The sequence below is a fragment of the Aricia agestis genome, chromosome 3 (assembly GCF_905147365.1).
Source record: "Aricia agestis chromosome 3, ilAriAges1.1, whole genome shotgun sequence".
Classification (NCBI taxonomy): Eukaryota; Metazoa; Arthropoda; class Insecta; order Lepidoptera; family Lycaenidae; genus Aricia; species Aricia agestis.
The window spans coordinates 8,281,819-8,299,606 of record NC_056408.1 but is presented as its reverse complement, the minus strand read 5'-3'; the positions used below and the strand labels follow the sequence as shown (position 1 = coordinate 8,299,606).

The window sequence follows — 17,788 nt, the reverse complement described above, 5'->3', positions numbered from 1 at the left end:
TCTTATATGTTAGAAAGAACATAAATATTTTGAAAAAGAAAAGTGATAATCATAATGTAAATACTAGAAATAAGAATAAGTTAGCAATACCAATGTTCAGACTAGCCAAAGTAAGCAAATCCTTTAAAGGCCAATGTATACGCCTATACAATAAAATCCCAGAAAATGTTCAAAATCTACCATTAGACAAATTTAAAAAAGCAGTTAAAGAATGTTTGTGTGCAAAAGCGTATTATAAAGTCAATGACTTCATCGAGGACAGCACACCTTGGGAATAGGGTGGCTCCATGCAGGTTACTTTTCTTTTATTTTTGTTACATAGCTGTAAGCCATAACTTTGTAATTTTCCATTTTTTTTAGTAAAAGATGGCACCGTGCGAGTTTCTTACGCCGGTTCTTCTCGGCAGGGTAGTTCCCGAACCGGTGGTAGGCAACGTAGTTTCTTCGTTCGACTTTCAAAAAGTATCATGATACCCATTTTGAATAAAAAGATATTTTATTCATTTATTTTTATTTAGAACGGGATGCATTTTACATTCTAATTAAGAGTTAGGCTGTGTTTCCACCAGAGATTTGTTGCGAGGAATGTGTTTTTAAGATCCAATAGAATCGCTGCGCTGAGGGAGGTCACGTCAATGAAGTGATTCTATTGGTTCTCAAAAACACATTCCTCGCAACACATCTCTGGTGGAAACGCAGCCTTAGGCCTCCCACACATAACTGCGAATTCGCATCGCATCGCAAATATCTGCAACATAAAATTAAATTAAGAAATTAAAAAGAAACCGCCAAGCAACTTTAAAATGTAAATATCCTCTTGGATGAGGCCGTCAATATGAGTCCAAACATGAAAACTCCACTTTGGGTTCATACGGAGCTCGGCTCCTATAGAATCCAGGTGATGCTGCAGCAGCAGCATGCAAATATATTTACTGTTTATCTACGTCTTTCGCTAAGTACTCACATACGGTTTTGCTTGATTGAGCAATAACGTCAAACAAAACCCGCGGCTCGGGATTTCGTCCACACATTCAGCATTGCTCGATAGTTTTATTCTAAATCGATATTTATAATTCCATCAAGCCGGCTCGATGCGATGGTGGCGATGGTCCACACAGTAATTATTACTCGATTTGGAGTAAAACTATCAGACCGCATGTGAGTACTTAGCATTACTGGTTGTCGCAATTAAAATGAGCCCAAACACGAGACCTCTGCTCTAAGTTGGTGAGGAGTCGGGCTAGGTTAGGTTAGTCCTATCAATTACCAGCTCCAGGTCAACTTTCCATTAATGTGTATATGTTACCGTTAATGTGCGTAAACCAGTAAGACTGTAGATTAACAAGGTATTGTGCAGATTACCTGGATGAGTTAATTAAAGTTCAAATAGTTTATTATTATTAAATTACATAAAACAGGTTCTTGTTTGAATAAAACATGTAATTTAGCTGTAGGGAATTATTATAAATAGAAAAAAAAACAATCAAAACAGCAACAATCTTAGGTTGACAAGCATAAGTAAGCAAAGTTTTTAGGACTATTTATCTAGGTAAAGTGCAATTAATATAAGGCTTTTTTTTATTTAAATTTCACATTTTATCTGGGAATCTGCAGATTACCTACCTAGGTAATGTGCACGTTAACGTATTCTGCATTCTAACGGTAACATAGTTATTATATTATATTGATAAGTGTCACGAACCAGAATGCAAAATATAAAACCTAAACGACTGCAAGTTGCTAATCGGTCTATTAGGAACCAGATAAACCGATGCTACGATGCCGCAGACAGACAGACAGACACGTCAGGACAGATTACGATGCGATGCAAATTCGCAATTTTGTGTGGAAGCCCTTATGCCCGTTTTCACCAATCGCCACATTTACAAATTTTCACCAACGCTTACTTATGAAGGGGTTCACTGTGCTTTAAAGGTTAATTTATTGGATAGATAGAACATCCTACTTCCTACTAATATTATAAAGGCGAAAGTTTGTTTGGATGTATGGATGTATGGATGTTTGTTACTCTTTCACGCAAAAACTACTGAACGGATTTTAATGAAACTTTACAATCATATAGCTTATACATCAGAATAACACATAGGCTACAATTTTAACCGAGTTAATTATAAAAGTGCTGTAACATTTTGCTGTAAAATAAAAACCGGGCTATCCCTTACTAAAATGTACGTCTAAGCGTAGCAATGCGTTTCTTTTATACCTACCAAAAAACTAAATTTATGATTGCTAAAATTAGGCCAAAAAGTACAAAAATATTACTCACCAATTAAATAGTTATTTTCAACAGACTTTCAGCGTGATAATTAGTTTCTCTTTAGTGCCTCTATTTTATGGCCAATCACAAAATATCGACCATTGGCAACCAAAACTTAAAAAGTTTTGATTTCCATTGCTGTGTGTTGATAAGATATTGTTTAATCTTGTTCCAAGAATGTTATCAGAGATAAATACTGATTCATTTGTAATGTCCTGTGTTCCACGTATTATTACCTGCATTTATTAGCACTTATTTAGATACTTAGCTCATAAAAAATTTCATTTAATTACAGTTAAGTAGGTAAATAAATTAATATTCATTCCTAAGTGCAGCAGTAAAAATAAAATTATTACACTGAGACAATTATTTAAATATTGAAATTAAATCATGGGAAAAGTAATAATGGAAATAGAAGTTTAATTATTATTGTTAAGTTATATTTAACTTACATAACCAAATAAACCTACGAATAATAAAAACTAAAATAAACTAAATACCTACGTCTTATGAGTTGTTAAAGTTAACTATTACTTTTAAGCGCCTATTGTGGAAAATTAGACACGCGAAAATTTATTACTTATAAAACACTTTTCCAGGCATCGTACGAATAATAAAAAAGCCTGTACACTGTACAGCTACGTTTCTAGCTTATACAAAAAATCGGCCAAGTGCGAGTCGGACTTCTGCCCTAACTCTCTCAGTGAAGTAATGTAAAAGGAAGTGACGTATTAGGTAAAACTTGCATTTATTACTTATAGGTATACTATCGTTATATTATGGCATACATTTCTGTCTAGAAATCGATTACTAAGTAATTTTAAAATGAGATATCTATTGCTATCAGAGGATATTAGTTAGGTACTTTATAATAATTAATTAATTAGATATTAGGTACTCATTAAACCATTCTTTAGCTCACGTTTGTGATAATAAGGGGAAAAATAAAGAATCCACATAATGTAGAAATTAACACGTGATATTTATTGGTAAAAGATAACAATATTGATTAAAGATATTATAAATGATAACACGAACACAATTTATATCGATACTAGAGTCGCTAGAAAACCTAGCACATAGCCTTGTGCTAGGTTTTCTAGCGGTTAATAAAAAATAACTTAAGAACAGAAAATAGTAGACATTATTTACATTAAATAGTTATTCTAAAAGTAAGGCCTCAAAATAGAAAATACCTAGATATATTATTTGACTTGCTGCTTTTTTGCATTTTGAGCCTATTGTCTACCTAGATATAATTCTGATCAAATCCAAATGCAAAGTCGAATAAGTCTATTTCAATATTTTTAAAATATTTTTTGGTGTATTAACATCAAAACTACTACTTAGATATAATATAATAATTATAATAATTTATATTAGGACCCAATTACAAAATATGTTTTATTTGTGAATGTTGGAAAGTGATACTTACACAAAAAAAATATTTTTACAAACAAAAGAACACCTACACACCTACCTACACTAAAAATATTTGAATCTGGAACTTTTATTAACAGTCTTACAGACTTTTTATTACATCGCTTAATAACAGGTTGCTGCTGTATTTTCAATACATTATTAAAGTCGCAGCGATTTCTTAAGCATTGTTTCTTATAAATAAATAAAATAACAAATAAAGTTAGTCTTCATGTACCCGGCATGGCGATCATGGACCTTGCGACAGCAATTGCGATCCTACAGACATGTTCGCTGCGGGACTAAAACAGATGGTTTTTTATATGGTGCGTTAACTGGCCGATTAGCCTTATACTTAAACTCTCCACCCGCGCCGCGGTGGTATGGTCACAGAATATAATATATTAGTAGTACCAACAGAAGTCCAACTCGTGAAACCCGTTTAAAAAAATAACAACTCTTGCTGCGATACTATAAAGTTGTGTGTGGGCATTGTCCAAAAAAAATCACATGTACTTTTTATATTTTTTTTCGTTAAAATAGGGTATTTTAAGAATATAAATTAAATAATTTTGAAATACATTGGCTAGTTTTTTCTCAATAAATTTTTAAAGTTTCGCTCTGACGTCATCATCGGCCGCCGATTGACCTCTGCATATGTTTTAAATTTCCTTTCAATCTTATTTATAATGGCTGGTTCGTCAAATGCAAGTTCTCATTATGTGAAAGCTGATATGAGAAGCTTACCAAAAGTTCGAAACGTAATGTTGGACGAATTTATTGCTAATTTAACGCCATTGAAGGTCAAACAAAGGTTAAACGTATTTGTTCAAAAATATAAGTAACTAATGGGTATTTTTTTCGTTTATATACAGAAAAACGATCACTGACCTTATTCCTCGAAATGTTTTTGTAATGAGCAAAATTAAAAAAAATGGACAATCCCCATTATATTTGCCTACATGTGCGCTCTCTTTCTATCGCGTAAGAGGTACCCTTTCTGACGAAATCAAGATTGTCACCTTTTAGAAAATAAAATAATCTTCTTTTAATTACTATAGCTACTAATAGCAAACTTTTTTATAGTAATAATCAAATTTTAGTAACCCAACGTATATTTTATAATAGTTTTATATTCGATTATAGTGTAGGAGCTGGTCAGGATTTTTTTACAACTTAAACATAGTAACTTGTGTTTATTTATGTGTAGTATGCGGTTTGTTTGTAACAAATTTATTTGCTATGTTTGTGTATTTTTTTATCTTTTTTTGTATTTTAAAGTCTTAAATTACTTTATTGAAATATTTCTTTGACTTTTTTCAATTGTTCATATTTATCAGATTAATAATGATTATGTCGCAGCGGCAAATCAGTACGTAGATATATGCGACGAAAAAATCTTGCGCGCGCGTCACCGCTCGCTTGTGAGTCCCTTTTTTTTTAATACTTGTTTCCCCCGTACATTATACAGGCCAATTTTCTGCCTTGTTTTTTCTTTTTTACATTGTTCATTTTTTATAAGTCTGTATTTTTTTATTAACACTTTAATATTTTATCTTCTATGCTTTTACATATTCTATACATTCAAAGTACCTACTGCATTGCGTTACATAATTTTGTTATCGATTTACATTTCTATTCTTTTTTATTTACATCCCAATCCGTTATTCATTACATTTAATACGTTCTTAATTTTCTATAATTACATACATCACACACGAGTGTCCGATTTGCGCTTATATTAATGCTTCTAATTACAATAATAATTATTATGCTATTATATGTCAATGGGAACCAGTTTGATATTTTATTTATGTAGCTACTAGTTGCCAATAGATGTTGCAGTGCCTTACTATCGCCGATAAAATATTATATACATTACGTTATATACTTCTATAAATATATGAATTCAAAGTTATAAACTTGTGAGTCCCTTGTGATCTGCCCCTTTAAAGGGGTACTTACAGTTCGATACCTAAAGGCGCGAGTGGGACAGGCCTGGTATGGTGCTTATTGGCCTAGTAAAGGCATCGACCAATATAAATGACTGTAACTATGCGAAAACTTAAAAATTTGGAAATCCACCTATCAATATCGACCGTAGAACAGTTAGTGTTCATGGTGCTGGCTTCGCCCTGGATTCCCACTATTTACTTGAGAGATACATGCAAAAATATATGTAAGGTCTTGTAACCCGAAACCGCACTGAATTAAAGGTTTATTTAACAGCAGAAATTGCACAATATCTAAGTTGTCTGACAAAAAATCGTCAACAATATTTATAAATATTGTTGACGGTTTTTGTCAGACAGACAGCAGCAGATATTGTAAAATTTTCCTTACGTTGCTGTCGCAAGATACAAAACCACACTTCCAGTCCTTGCTTTTTAAACACGTTATTTTTTGGAATGGATGCCGTATGGTGCCTATATCTATCTATAAGGGGGAGGAGGTCCGTATCCCCCTGGCGGCGGTCGGGGGGGCATGTTAATGACGTCAACGTGGTGGTGGTGGACCACGTGGGGGCGCGGGGGGTCGGAGCAGCACTCGCAGCATAGACACGGCACGCAGCAGCAGCAGCACGGACGACACGATATGTTACAGCCCATCCTGGAAAATGGAAATTTTGGGGTTAGGTTATTTTGATTGCTGGCGTTTTTTTTCATTTTTCTGTCTATTCAATTTATTGAAATATTTGTTTCATATTAATTCTTATTAAGTATATTCTATAAGAACGACCATGACGATGGTCGATGTTAATAAATTTCGGCATATTTACGCGCTGGCCTTCCTACATGGGTGTGCATTGTGATTTGTGACTATAGAGTAAGGAGTCATAACTCATAAAGTCATAAACTTTATTATAATAAGAGTGTTTTATAATATAACTTGTGTTTGTCAAGTGTTTATGTACTTACTAATAACTAAGGTAAAAACCCACTGTAGCTGTTGTTGTTTCATGATTGACGTCAACCGACTGTATATGGTCCTGTGGTATCAACTAGCAATACGACAGCATTAAGTGTAAAGGACATCAAATTATTTTGAGTTTAAAAAATACTAGCTATTTGACCGAGCTTTGCTCGGTATTCGATAAAACATGAATGAAATTACATTTTCTAAAAATGATTCCTAGCTAGATCGATTTATCGCCCCTGAAACCCCCTATATACTAAATTTCATGAAAATCGTTGGAGCCGATTCCGAGATTCCAATTATCTATACTAATATTATAAATGCGAAAGTATCTCTGTCTGTCTGTCTGTCTGTCTGTCTGTCTGTCTGTCTGTCTGTCTCGCTTTCACGCCAAAAATACTGAACCGATTGCAATGAAATTTTGTACACAGTTATTCTAGAGTCTGAGAAAGGACATAGGCTACATTTTGATGTGGGAAAATATCTTATTTCCATGAAAATATCGATGAAAATTTATTCGCATTGCGCAGGCCAGCGCTCATCCCGGGGGTCCTGGGTTCGAGTCCCGCAGGCGGAACAAGTTTTCGATGTTCCTGGGTCTTGGATGTGTATTAAAATAATATTTCAAAAATCTTAAATATATTTTATGTATAATATTATAAAAAATCCAGAAATATATCGATGCAATTTAGTTCTAATACGATTCAACAGATGGCGTTTTATTTTATTTTAGTTCTAATACGATTCAACAGATGGCGTTTTATTTTTTACTTAAATATATTTTATGTATCTATACTTCTATACTAATCCATACTAATATTATAAATGCGAAAGTATCTCTGTCTGCCTGTCTGTCTGTCTGTCTCACTTTCACGCCAAAAACTAATATTATAAATGTGAAAGTATCTCTGTCTGTCTGTCTGTCTGTCTCGCTTTCACGCCAAAACTACTGAACCGATTGCAATGAAATTTTGTATACAGTTATTCTAGAGTCTGAGAAAGGACATAGGCTACATTTTGATGTGGGAAAATATCTTATTTCCATGAAAATATCGATGAAAATTAATTCGCATTGCGCGTGGCCAGCGCTCATCCCAGGGGTCCTGGGTTCGAGTCCCGCAGGCGGAACAAAAAGTTTTCAATGTTCCTGGGTCTTGGATGTGTATTAAAATAATATTTCAAAAATCTTAAATATATTTTATGTATAATATTATAAAAAATCCAGAAATATATCGACGCGATGCAATGAACATTTTAGTTCTAATACGATTCAACAGATGGCGCTTTTTTTTACTTCGTTGGAACATAAAACTAATCATACTTATTAGTTATTATGTTTTTGTTTATAGTTTTTAATACGTTAGAATATTATTATGTTTAATAATATTATCACTTGCTATAATAATAATCAATCTATCTTATCTTATAGAACTCCTACTGCATTTCTAAGGAGTTCGAGTGTGTTGTGTTGGCCTATATTCCATCCAGAAAATATATCAATGCAATCAACATTTTAATTCTAATATATGAAAACAGATGGCGCTTTATTTTTTACTTCATTATTATAACAGAACTAATCATACGGTACCTACTTTATTATATATTATTGTTTTTATTCATAACTAGCTGTTGCCCGCGACTTCGTCCGCGTGGACTTTAGTTTATAGCGCGCGGTGTCAACAAAATTTGTGTCAAATTTAAAAACTTTTTAAAACCCTGGTAAGTGGTACCCCTCTTAGGGCCGCGCTACACCGGAATGGCAGCGCTGAAAGTGCTCGCCTCGCCGCTGCCATTCCGGTGTAGCGCGGCCCTTAATTAATCAAAATACCCAAAAACAGCTGTGCAGTGTGCACATAATCTGTACTAATATTATGAATGCGAAAGTATCTCTGTCTGTCTGTCTGTCTGTCAGTCTCGCTTTCACGCCAAACGCCAAAACTACCGAACCGATTGTAATGAAATTTTGTATACTGATAGTCTAAAGCCTGAGAAAGGACATAGGCTACTTTTTTACTGGAAAAAAGGGTTGTAAGGGTCGTAAATTTGTTCAAAAAATTCATAATAGATGGCGCCGTGCGTCTTCTACATCGCGCTGACGCTTGCTCAAAAGTCTTTCTATAAGAGGTGGTATCATCCTACATTTAAGTCTTGATTTTTTTCGATTGTTATATCTATTCTACGGTATTAAATAACTCAGTACTTTATCTGTGCAGGCAGTGACGTAACCTTAAGACCAAATTTCACCAACGACTGTTAAAGTTAATGCTCGAATTAGTATCACGTTAGCTGTTTTGTTTTTCATATGAATGAAAGAGAAGACAGGATATTTTAACAAGCTGTTAACACTAACAGACGTTGGTGAAATTGGGGCTAAACCTATCAATGATAAATAGTTTATGGGTAAAGTTGTGTAATTGGGGGGCTAAATAAGCTTTAAAATTTGGCATAATATATAAAGTTTAACATAAAAAAATGAAGTACTTATTGTTTGCACACTGCACAGCTGTATTGATTTAAGGGGTACCAGGGTTTTTTTATAAAAGCTTTTGACACCAATTTTGTTGACATCGCGCGCTATAAACTGAAGTCCACGCGGACGAAGTCGCGGGCAACAGCTAGTATATTTATATATATACAAGAATTGCTCGTTTAAAGATATAAGATAAGGTATGTGACTAGCTTCGTTATAGGTATGTTTAGTAGTAGACCTACATGTTTTATAATCTATACATCTATACATATAAATAAAATTGGAGTGTTTGTAATATTGAAAGAACTGTTTTTTACTAGATGCATATGAATGTATATATGCTACATACATTAAAACAATTTTTTTTTTTAATTTTTGTCTGTATGTCTGTCTGTCTGTCTGTCTGTCTGTCTGTCTGTCGGTCTGTTTGTTCCGGCTAATCTCTGAAATGGTTGGAGCGATTGTGACGGGACTTTTTTTGGCAGATAGCTGCTGTAGTAAGGAATAACTAAGGCTACTTTTTAACCGACTTCCGAAAAGGAGGAGGATGTATTTCATTTTTTTTATAATTGTTCGCTGAATACTCCGCCATTTGTGGGCCGATTTCCAAAATCCTTTTGTTGTTGAATGGGATGTAGCCCAAATTTAGTAACATGATTATAAAAGTGGTGATCTGATGATGCAATCCATGAGAAATCGATGGGACTCCTTGAAATTTATATTGAAACACATAGTTATTTTACGTTTTTCTGAAGGATTTCAAGCTTAAACTACCAATAAATAAGAATTTGCGCCGAAGTAATACCCTGGTTCCGAAGGTGCTGTACAGAACTCTTGAATCCTTATAGATACGGCATACGTGTTCGGCAATTTTTAAAAATAACCAACCCTAAAGCAGATTTGACATATTCTTGGCGATCCTAAATTTAAACATACGACACGCTAAAACAAAAACAAAAAGTTGAAAAACAAACAATTAGTAAACCAAATAGTACTAGCCACTAGGTCTACTCTGCCAAAAGTACTTATGCAAAATTTTAACGTGCGACTTGCGACTTGCGAGTAAGATATTGTAAAAGGAAATTGTTGATAAGCAACAAGCAATGATTCGTCACAACTGGAAAATGACAATGATAACAACCGGTAGGAAATCGGTATCGGTCAAGCGAGACGATGTCTCAATGCCTTCGTCACCATTCCAAGGCTTACAACTTAAGCCTCGTCAAGTTAAAATAATATAATTATATTATTTTAACTACGTCATTTTTGCCAATTTACGCGCATGAGAAGTCGGCATATACAGGATGTAACAAAATAAGTGATAATACTTTAGGGTGTGTACATGTTCCTTGTAGAGAGTTCACTGTGAAAGTAGCAGCGCTGAAAGACCAAATTTTTTTTTGTATGGGGAAACTCGTGAGTCGTGACGCTCGGGCCCTTGCCCGTACAAAAGTGAAAAAAAAAATGTTCGTCTTTCAGAGTTGCTACTTTCACAGTGAACTCTCTACAAGGAACACGTACACACCCTAAGTATTATCACTTATTTTTGTTACACACCGTATTAGGGAAAAGGATGTAAGTAGAGAAAATAGTTTGCATAGGTGTTTACAAAAAAATGTCAAATTAGCAATTTAGGCGTGTGAACTGTGATATCGGCATGTATTAGGGGAAAAACGTAGAGAAAATGCTTTAAATAAGGGCTTTATCAAAAATCTTACGCACAACACTTACAAATCATTCTAAATTTTGTTAGTCGTGCTAAAATGCGAAAACTGATGAAACGATTTGGCTAATTTTAGTCTTGATATATTCGTGAAAGTTCAGTTCAAATATCTTACGGAACCCTATATTTTCCAAAATAAAAAGTAGCCTATGTTACTCGTTAATAATGTAGCTTTCGAATGAAGAAAGAATTTTTTAAATCGGTCCAGTAGTTTTTGAGCCTATTCATTACAATTAAACAAACAAACAAAGTTTACCTCTTTATAATATTAATATAGATAGTATATATATATATATATATATATATATATATATATATATATATATATATATATATATATATTGAAGAATTGCTCGTTTAAAGATATAAGATAAGATAAGAACGTGGGCGAGGGCGCTGCTGGTAAAGGAGAACTGTCAAAAATTGCGTTTTTGTATGATGACAACGTTAGTTCCTTTTTTCGCCACGTGCATTTAAAGCCTTGTTGAGCTCTATGGTTATGACTTATGGTTAAACATGGGGTCTTGATGGCGTCAATTTTTAAATTTAACCAAAGATTTGACATTTTGCATTGTAGTTAAAGTACTAACCTAACCCACCCTTAGAGACTGCTTCATCTCCTCCACATATAAATATGTCTCTACATATCCGCCCTACGGGCTACGCATTGGACATTGGTAACCAGTAAACTGGTATTGACAAAAAGTTATGACTAAGAGTAAACAAGATGTAGGTACGTGTATAGACGATAAGAAAATTAGTAGAAACGACAGGCAAAAGCGCAAACAATACAATAATAAGTGCAGCAAACAATAAAAGTCCCCGAGATGAATCAGCGAAGCGAAACGTACCTTAATTATTGCGAAATCCTTCTCATCTATACATGGGCTGGGGCGCGTACGGGTCGTGGTAGGGCTGGGGATGTGGGTAGCCCCCGGGTGGGGGGTAGCCTCCAGGCGGGTGGGGGTACGCTCCAGGTGGGGGTCCAGGCGGAGGGGGGTAGAAGCCAGGTCCACCCGCCTGCGGGGGATGCTGGACGACCACGGTCTGGTGCGGCGGCGGCTGCTGCTGGCCGCACGCGTTGGGACACAGACACGGCACGAGGCAGCACGCGCTCAGCGCCAGGCAGCACGGGTTACAGCAGACATCACAATCGCCGCAGTCGAACGACAAACAAAGCCCCATCTCACACCTTCAGCTACAAAAAACCGAGTGACTAAACAACGAGCGCTATCGCGAGATTCACTTCGTTTGAGCGATTTTCGACTCTATACGCGTAGTTATAGAGGCTATTACGAATTATTTACACCCTATCTAGGGTATGTAATTTATCTATTGATAAGAGATAAGGTATTTTGATGTGATATGTGTCGCGTTTATATTTTATTATTTTTTATCCGACTTCCAAAAAAGAGGTTATAAAGTTTAGCATTCGACGTGGAATTAAAGCCTACGCTACGTGAATCATTCGGCCTTGTCTAAGGTCGTACTCTACTTACAGTTCTTTAATGTTGTGATAAAAAAAATTGTTAACAAAGGCAAGTTTTTTAATCCAAATAGAGTTATAATAAATAATGTGCAGCTATACCTTTCAAGAATGGGGTGAAAACCTATTTTATTATTATAATTTAAACCATAAATATAATATTATAATAACACATCGTCGAAAAGAACTGGTGATGTTGAAATATACCGATTCGGATGCTTTGTGTTAAGCAGTTTGTTTGTGTGAAAACTCTACGTTATGTAGAGTTCTTTCGTCCTATTTTTGATCGACCGAATCTATTAGTATAAGTATAGTTTATTTTAAGTTTTCACCTTGAGGTTGTATGATAATATCTCGCTTTATTATATAAAACAATTGACAGATTAACAATAAGTACTTAGTTATTTACTACTTGTTATTTTAGTACAAAGCATCTAAAATATATTTTTCAACATTAAAGGATACAATTATTATTATTATTACTACTTCTTAACTCACCTGCTATTTTGTTGTCATTTAACTCTCTATTTTAATTGTTTCAGTTAATTACTAGAGCACTTGAATAATAAACGACTCAGTGACAAATGGCATAAAAAGTAAAATAAAATGAATCAGCCATGAGGTGACTCCGTCGCGGGAAAATGAATGACGTCTGCGCTTGCGCAGGCGCCAACAAATACTGTTTATCTCGCTCTACAATTTATAAAACCAGACGTAAAAAAAGGACGAAGCATGTCATGAAAACTACTACATTTTCCGATATTATTTCGAAATAATAAGCAGGGTTAATCTATTGGCACTCATTTACAACTTTACTTGTACGTCCCTGGATACATTAACACCGCCTTAGTTTGGTACTCCGTCATTGTATCGTTGTAACAATAGGTTATAAGGCAGCTCATTTTGCTCAACATTGAACTGAATACGAATCACCTTGCTGCGGAATGACATGACCAAATGCATTAAAATTATGCGCAAATCAACATAATATTTTACTTATGCTCATATGAACGTATGAACTAGGGATTTTTAAAAATTACAAAATATGTTTATTTAAGTATTATAATTTATTTTATTTTGTTTCGCATTCGCAATAAATAAAGATTGGTGTACCTACTAAAATATATTTGGCTAAAAACATTTAAAAAAGTTGAGCGTTCTTTTCTGGAGTAAGAAAATATTTCTCCTCTACCTAAAGTACTCTACCTAAACTCTACATTTATGCAGTAGATCTTGTGCTTAAAAATTATCCACACTTAGTGCGTATTTTTAATACACCTTGATGAATACCATTTTTAGGGTTCCGTACCCAAAGGGTAAAAACGGGACCCTATTACTCAGACTTCGGTGTCTGTCTGTCCGTCTGTCTGTCTCCAGGCTGTATCTTAAGAACCGCTATAGCTAGACTTTTGAAATTTTAACAGATTGTGTATCTGTTGCCGCTACAACAAATACTAAAAAAAAGATACATACAGCCGAACGTATTACCTCCTCCTTTTTGGAAGTCGGTCAAAAAAAAACAAAACAAAAGAAATATTTAATTTCTTCCATACAACAAACTTAATTACCCATACAAAAAACTTATTAGTTATTACCGTACCGCTATAGAGCGAAAGTAGACAAAAAGTTGTGTTTTTACATAATCCATACTAATATTATAAATGCGAAAGTATCTGTGTCTGTCTGTCTGTCTGTCTCGCTTTCACGCCAAAACTACTGAACCGATTGCAATGAAATTTTGTACACAGTTATTCTAGAGACTGAGAAAGGACATAGGCTACATTTTGATATGGGAAAATATCTTATTTCCATGAAAATATCGATGAAAATTAATTCGCATTGCGCGTGGTCAGCGCTCATCCCGGGGGTCCTGGGTTCGAGTCCCGCAGGCGGAACAAAATGTTTTCAATGTTCCTGGGTCTTGGATGTGTATTAAAATAATATTTCAAAAATCTTAAATATATTTTATGTATAATATTATAAAAAATCCAGAAATATATCAATGCAATGAACATTTTAGTTCTAATACGATTCAACAGATGGCGTTTTATTTTTTACTTTATTGTAACATAGAACTAATCATACTTATTAGTTAGTATGTTTTTGTTTATAGTTTTTAATACGTTAGAATATTATGTTTAATAATATAATCACTTGGTATAATAATAATCAATCTATCTTATCTTATAGAACTCCTACTGCATTTCTAATATATGTGACAAGTTGACAACAGAAGGCGCTCTAAAATAAAGGAGTTCGAGTGTACCGTGTTGGCCTATATTCCATCCAGAAAATATATCAATGCAATCAACATTTTAATTCTAATATATGAAAACAGATGGCGTTTTATTTTTTACTTTATTATTGTAACAGAACTAATCATACCTACTTTACTATATACTTAATATTATTTTTATTCATAACTAGCTGTTGCCCGCGACTTCGTCCGCGTGGACTTTAGTTTAGAGCGCGCGGTGTCAACAAAATTTGTGTCAAATTTAAAAACTTTTTAAAACCCTGGTAAGTGGTAACCCTCTTAGGGCCGCGCTACACCGGAATGGCAGCGCTGAAAGTGCTCGCCTGCTGCCATTCCGGTGTAGCGCGGCCCTTAATTAATCAAAATACCCAAAAACAGCTGTGCAGTGTGCACATAATCTATACTAATATTATAAATGCGAACTACATTTAGGTCAGGTCTTATATTCATAAATCATAAGCAAGTCTGAAGTCACACTCTACGTATGAGAACACGTCTCTACTCCGCTATGAAAGAAATACTGCTATAATGTCTAACTAGGCTGAATTACGCCGGCGTAAATTCCGCCGCGTTTACGCCGTATTTCAAATGCATACAAAATACGGGCCGAACGCGAGGGGTGACAGTTGATACACTAATTAATACGTCGCGTTCCGTCCGTATTTTGTTTGCGTTTGACATTTGCGGCGGAAATTACGCCGGCGTAATTCAGCCTAGTGTGTTTAGACACTTAGGTATAATAGCCATAGTGAAATAATATTATTATTTCACTGTGGCTATTATACCTAAGGCAGTATGTGTTTGTGTAATTAATAACGAGGTTTTACTTACCCGCCACTTACGGTGGTAATACGACAAAAATAAGCTAATGACATTGTGTAAAACAATGTTATTTTTCTGAACTAAGTATATTTTTGAGTGTATTTAAACAATTTTTAGAACGAAAGTAAATGCTACTTTTGTTAAAGGCAAACACAAACTCCTACACAAAGGGGTGAAAATAATAATATGATTATTTCCACTCCTTTGTGTTACGATAGTAAACTAAATAATTAAATACCCTGCAGAATTTCATATGCTAATTAGTAATTACTTAGTATAATAATATGACGCATATAGGTAGCTTTACATAGGTAGGGTACTAGGTAGTAAAAACAAAATATGTCAGTTATCATACGCGTCGTCAATACACCCCACTATTTTTAAAATATCGCAGACAAACGAGAAGATAGTACGCCTTATGCTGAGTGGTTTCGTTGCTTTAGCCTATTAAATACGAAAACAATCGCAACCTGCACGTCTACAATTTACAAATGAACAGCGGGTCTTTCAAATCACTGAAGAAATTAATTAAAACTTCTATTGTAGTCAGGCTTTAGGGGAAGGCGTGGTTAGGCGACTGCCCAGGACGCTAATTATAGTGCTAGAACCGGCACTGATTGTAGCCAGTACTTTTATTCTAAACCCCTGTATTTCAGGATTAGCAATGGCAAAATGTAATGCGATAATTTCATGAACAGGCGCAAAAATCGTTGTATGTGTATCTGGATTCTGGATTCTATATACTGCCTATTTCTGTTAATGGCAATGGCAATAAATATCAGATGCATTTAATAATGCACCCAATAGTTACGAAATAAATAGGCATAGGTAAAACAGTATCAATCTCACTGAGAGTTAAATACCGCTAAAATATGAGTTAATAATACACATTCTACAGTTATCTTAACTATATTTAGCTACAAAGTTTTTAATGAAATACAATATTTCAGAATATAAAAACAGACACAATTGCGTAATCCGCCTTCAAGTAACAGATGCAAAAGAAACAAACAAAAATGTAATCACAGCTTAATCTTCATAATCTTATCGGGGCGTACGTCACTCTAAATCAATGCCAAATTATTTAGTACAATCTGATCTCATAAAACGCGTAACACGTAAAACATGACATGAAGTGATGAGCGCCGAGGAGTACCCTTTGATCGCGCTGACAGAAACTACCAGAGCGTACGTCGCGGAGGTGGCAGCAGATGAAAAACAAAGAAATGTCGAACCTCCTCGGACTATCCCCTCCGGCCTGGGAGAAAGGCTTCACAGCCTGCCTACATTCCAGGTGAGACCCAACTGGCGCAAGCTGCGGCGAAGTCTGCGACGCATCAACTGCTTCAGGAGCGAGGAGGAGGAGGTCCTAGTAGAGGTGCCGAGGCATAAGAGTATAGACATCGGCGTCGGCCTGGCTAGAAGGATGTCCCTGTTTATATTCACCAGGAAAACCGTGTGCACGCACCCTTACCACCCCTTCACACCGTCGCAAACGACACGGAAAATATTCTTCCTTCACGACGATAAAAAACATCCTCAATGATTGAAACTGAACGGTGGATTTCATGTGAAAATTAGTGGAAGTGTTTTTGAGATGTGGTGAAAATTTGAGACCGAGGATTATTTTTTAAGTTATCAGACTTTAATTATTATTATTGTGATTTTATCTACAATGTGATAATGAAACAGTGAAAATGAATAAAACATTAATCGAGGGACGACGTACAGTGAAAATGTAATTGAATAAAACTGACGACTGTTATTTTTTTAACTAACTCCTTACATAATAATATGTAAATCGGTAGTCATATTAAAGTAATTATATTCAGGGCAGTAAGGGCTACTGGCGCCTGTGTGCAAAAAAAAGATTTTGGCGCCCCTTCCGTAAAAATTTTTGTGTCCTTGTTTTTGGCGCCCCTAAAGATGGCGATTTGGCGCCCCTAGAGGATGGCGCCCGTGTGCATTACACACATTGCACATATGGTAGCGGGGGCCCTGATTATAATCAGGGCCCCCGCTACCATAGGTATGTGCAATTTAGTGCCACTTTGCCAGTCTGGGTTTAGCCATTGCTGAAAATAATTTGTTTAAATATATATATATATATATATATATATATATATATATATATATATATATATATATATATATATATATATATATATATATATATATATATATATATATATATATATATATATATATATATATTTTTTTTTTTTTTTTTTTTTTTTTTTTAATTTTGGCATCAAACAGTCATATACAAAAGAAATTCAATATGTTGTAATATTTTTTTACAATAGACCTATAGTGCCGAAACATAATATTTAGTGAATTTTGGAGAGACGCGTATATGATTAAGATTGACTTAAAAGTTAAAACTATAGCTTACACTAAACCAAAGATGAAACTTT

General features: G+C 34.7%; 2 protein-coding genes across 3 annotated transcripts; one reads left to right on the top strand and one right to left on the bottom strand.

Annotated features, from left to right (window-relative positions):
* Window positions 1–6,006: 6,006 nt before the first annotated feature.
* Window positions 6,007–13,066, bottom strand: LOC121725284 (cysteine-rich and transmembrane domain-containing protein 1-like). 2 transcript variants are annotated; one of them, XM_042112176.1, is made up of 3 exons: window positions 12,791–13,066; window positions 11,690–12,004; window positions 6,007–6,307 (listed from the first exon to the last, which is right to left on the bottom strand). In XM_042112176.1, the coding sequence occupies exons 2-3, from the start codon at window positions 11,989–11,991 to the stop codon at window positions 6,130–6,132; spliced, it is 480 nt and encodes a 159-aa protein (XP_041968110.1). In that variant the 5' UTR covers window positions 11,992–12,004; window positions 12,791–13,066; the 3' UTR covers window positions 6,007–6,129. The 2 variants fall into 2 exon arrangements, with proteins under 2 accessions (XP_041968110.1, XP_041968109.1); XM_042112175.1 differs by having other exon boundaries at window positions 6,171–6,307; window positions 11,658–12,004; window positions 12,791–12,981.
* A 3,306-nt stretch (window positions 13,067–16,372) lies between these two features.
* Window positions 16,373–16,961, top strand: LOC121725283. Its single transcript, XM_042112174.1, has one exon. It carries the CDS (start codon window positions 16,510–16,512, stop codon window positions 16,915–16,917), a length of 408 nt encoding a protein of 135 aa, XP_041968108.1. The 5' UTR covers window positions 16,373–16,509; the 3' UTR covers window positions 16,918–16,961.
* Window positions 16,962–17,788: the final 827 nt, after the last annotated feature.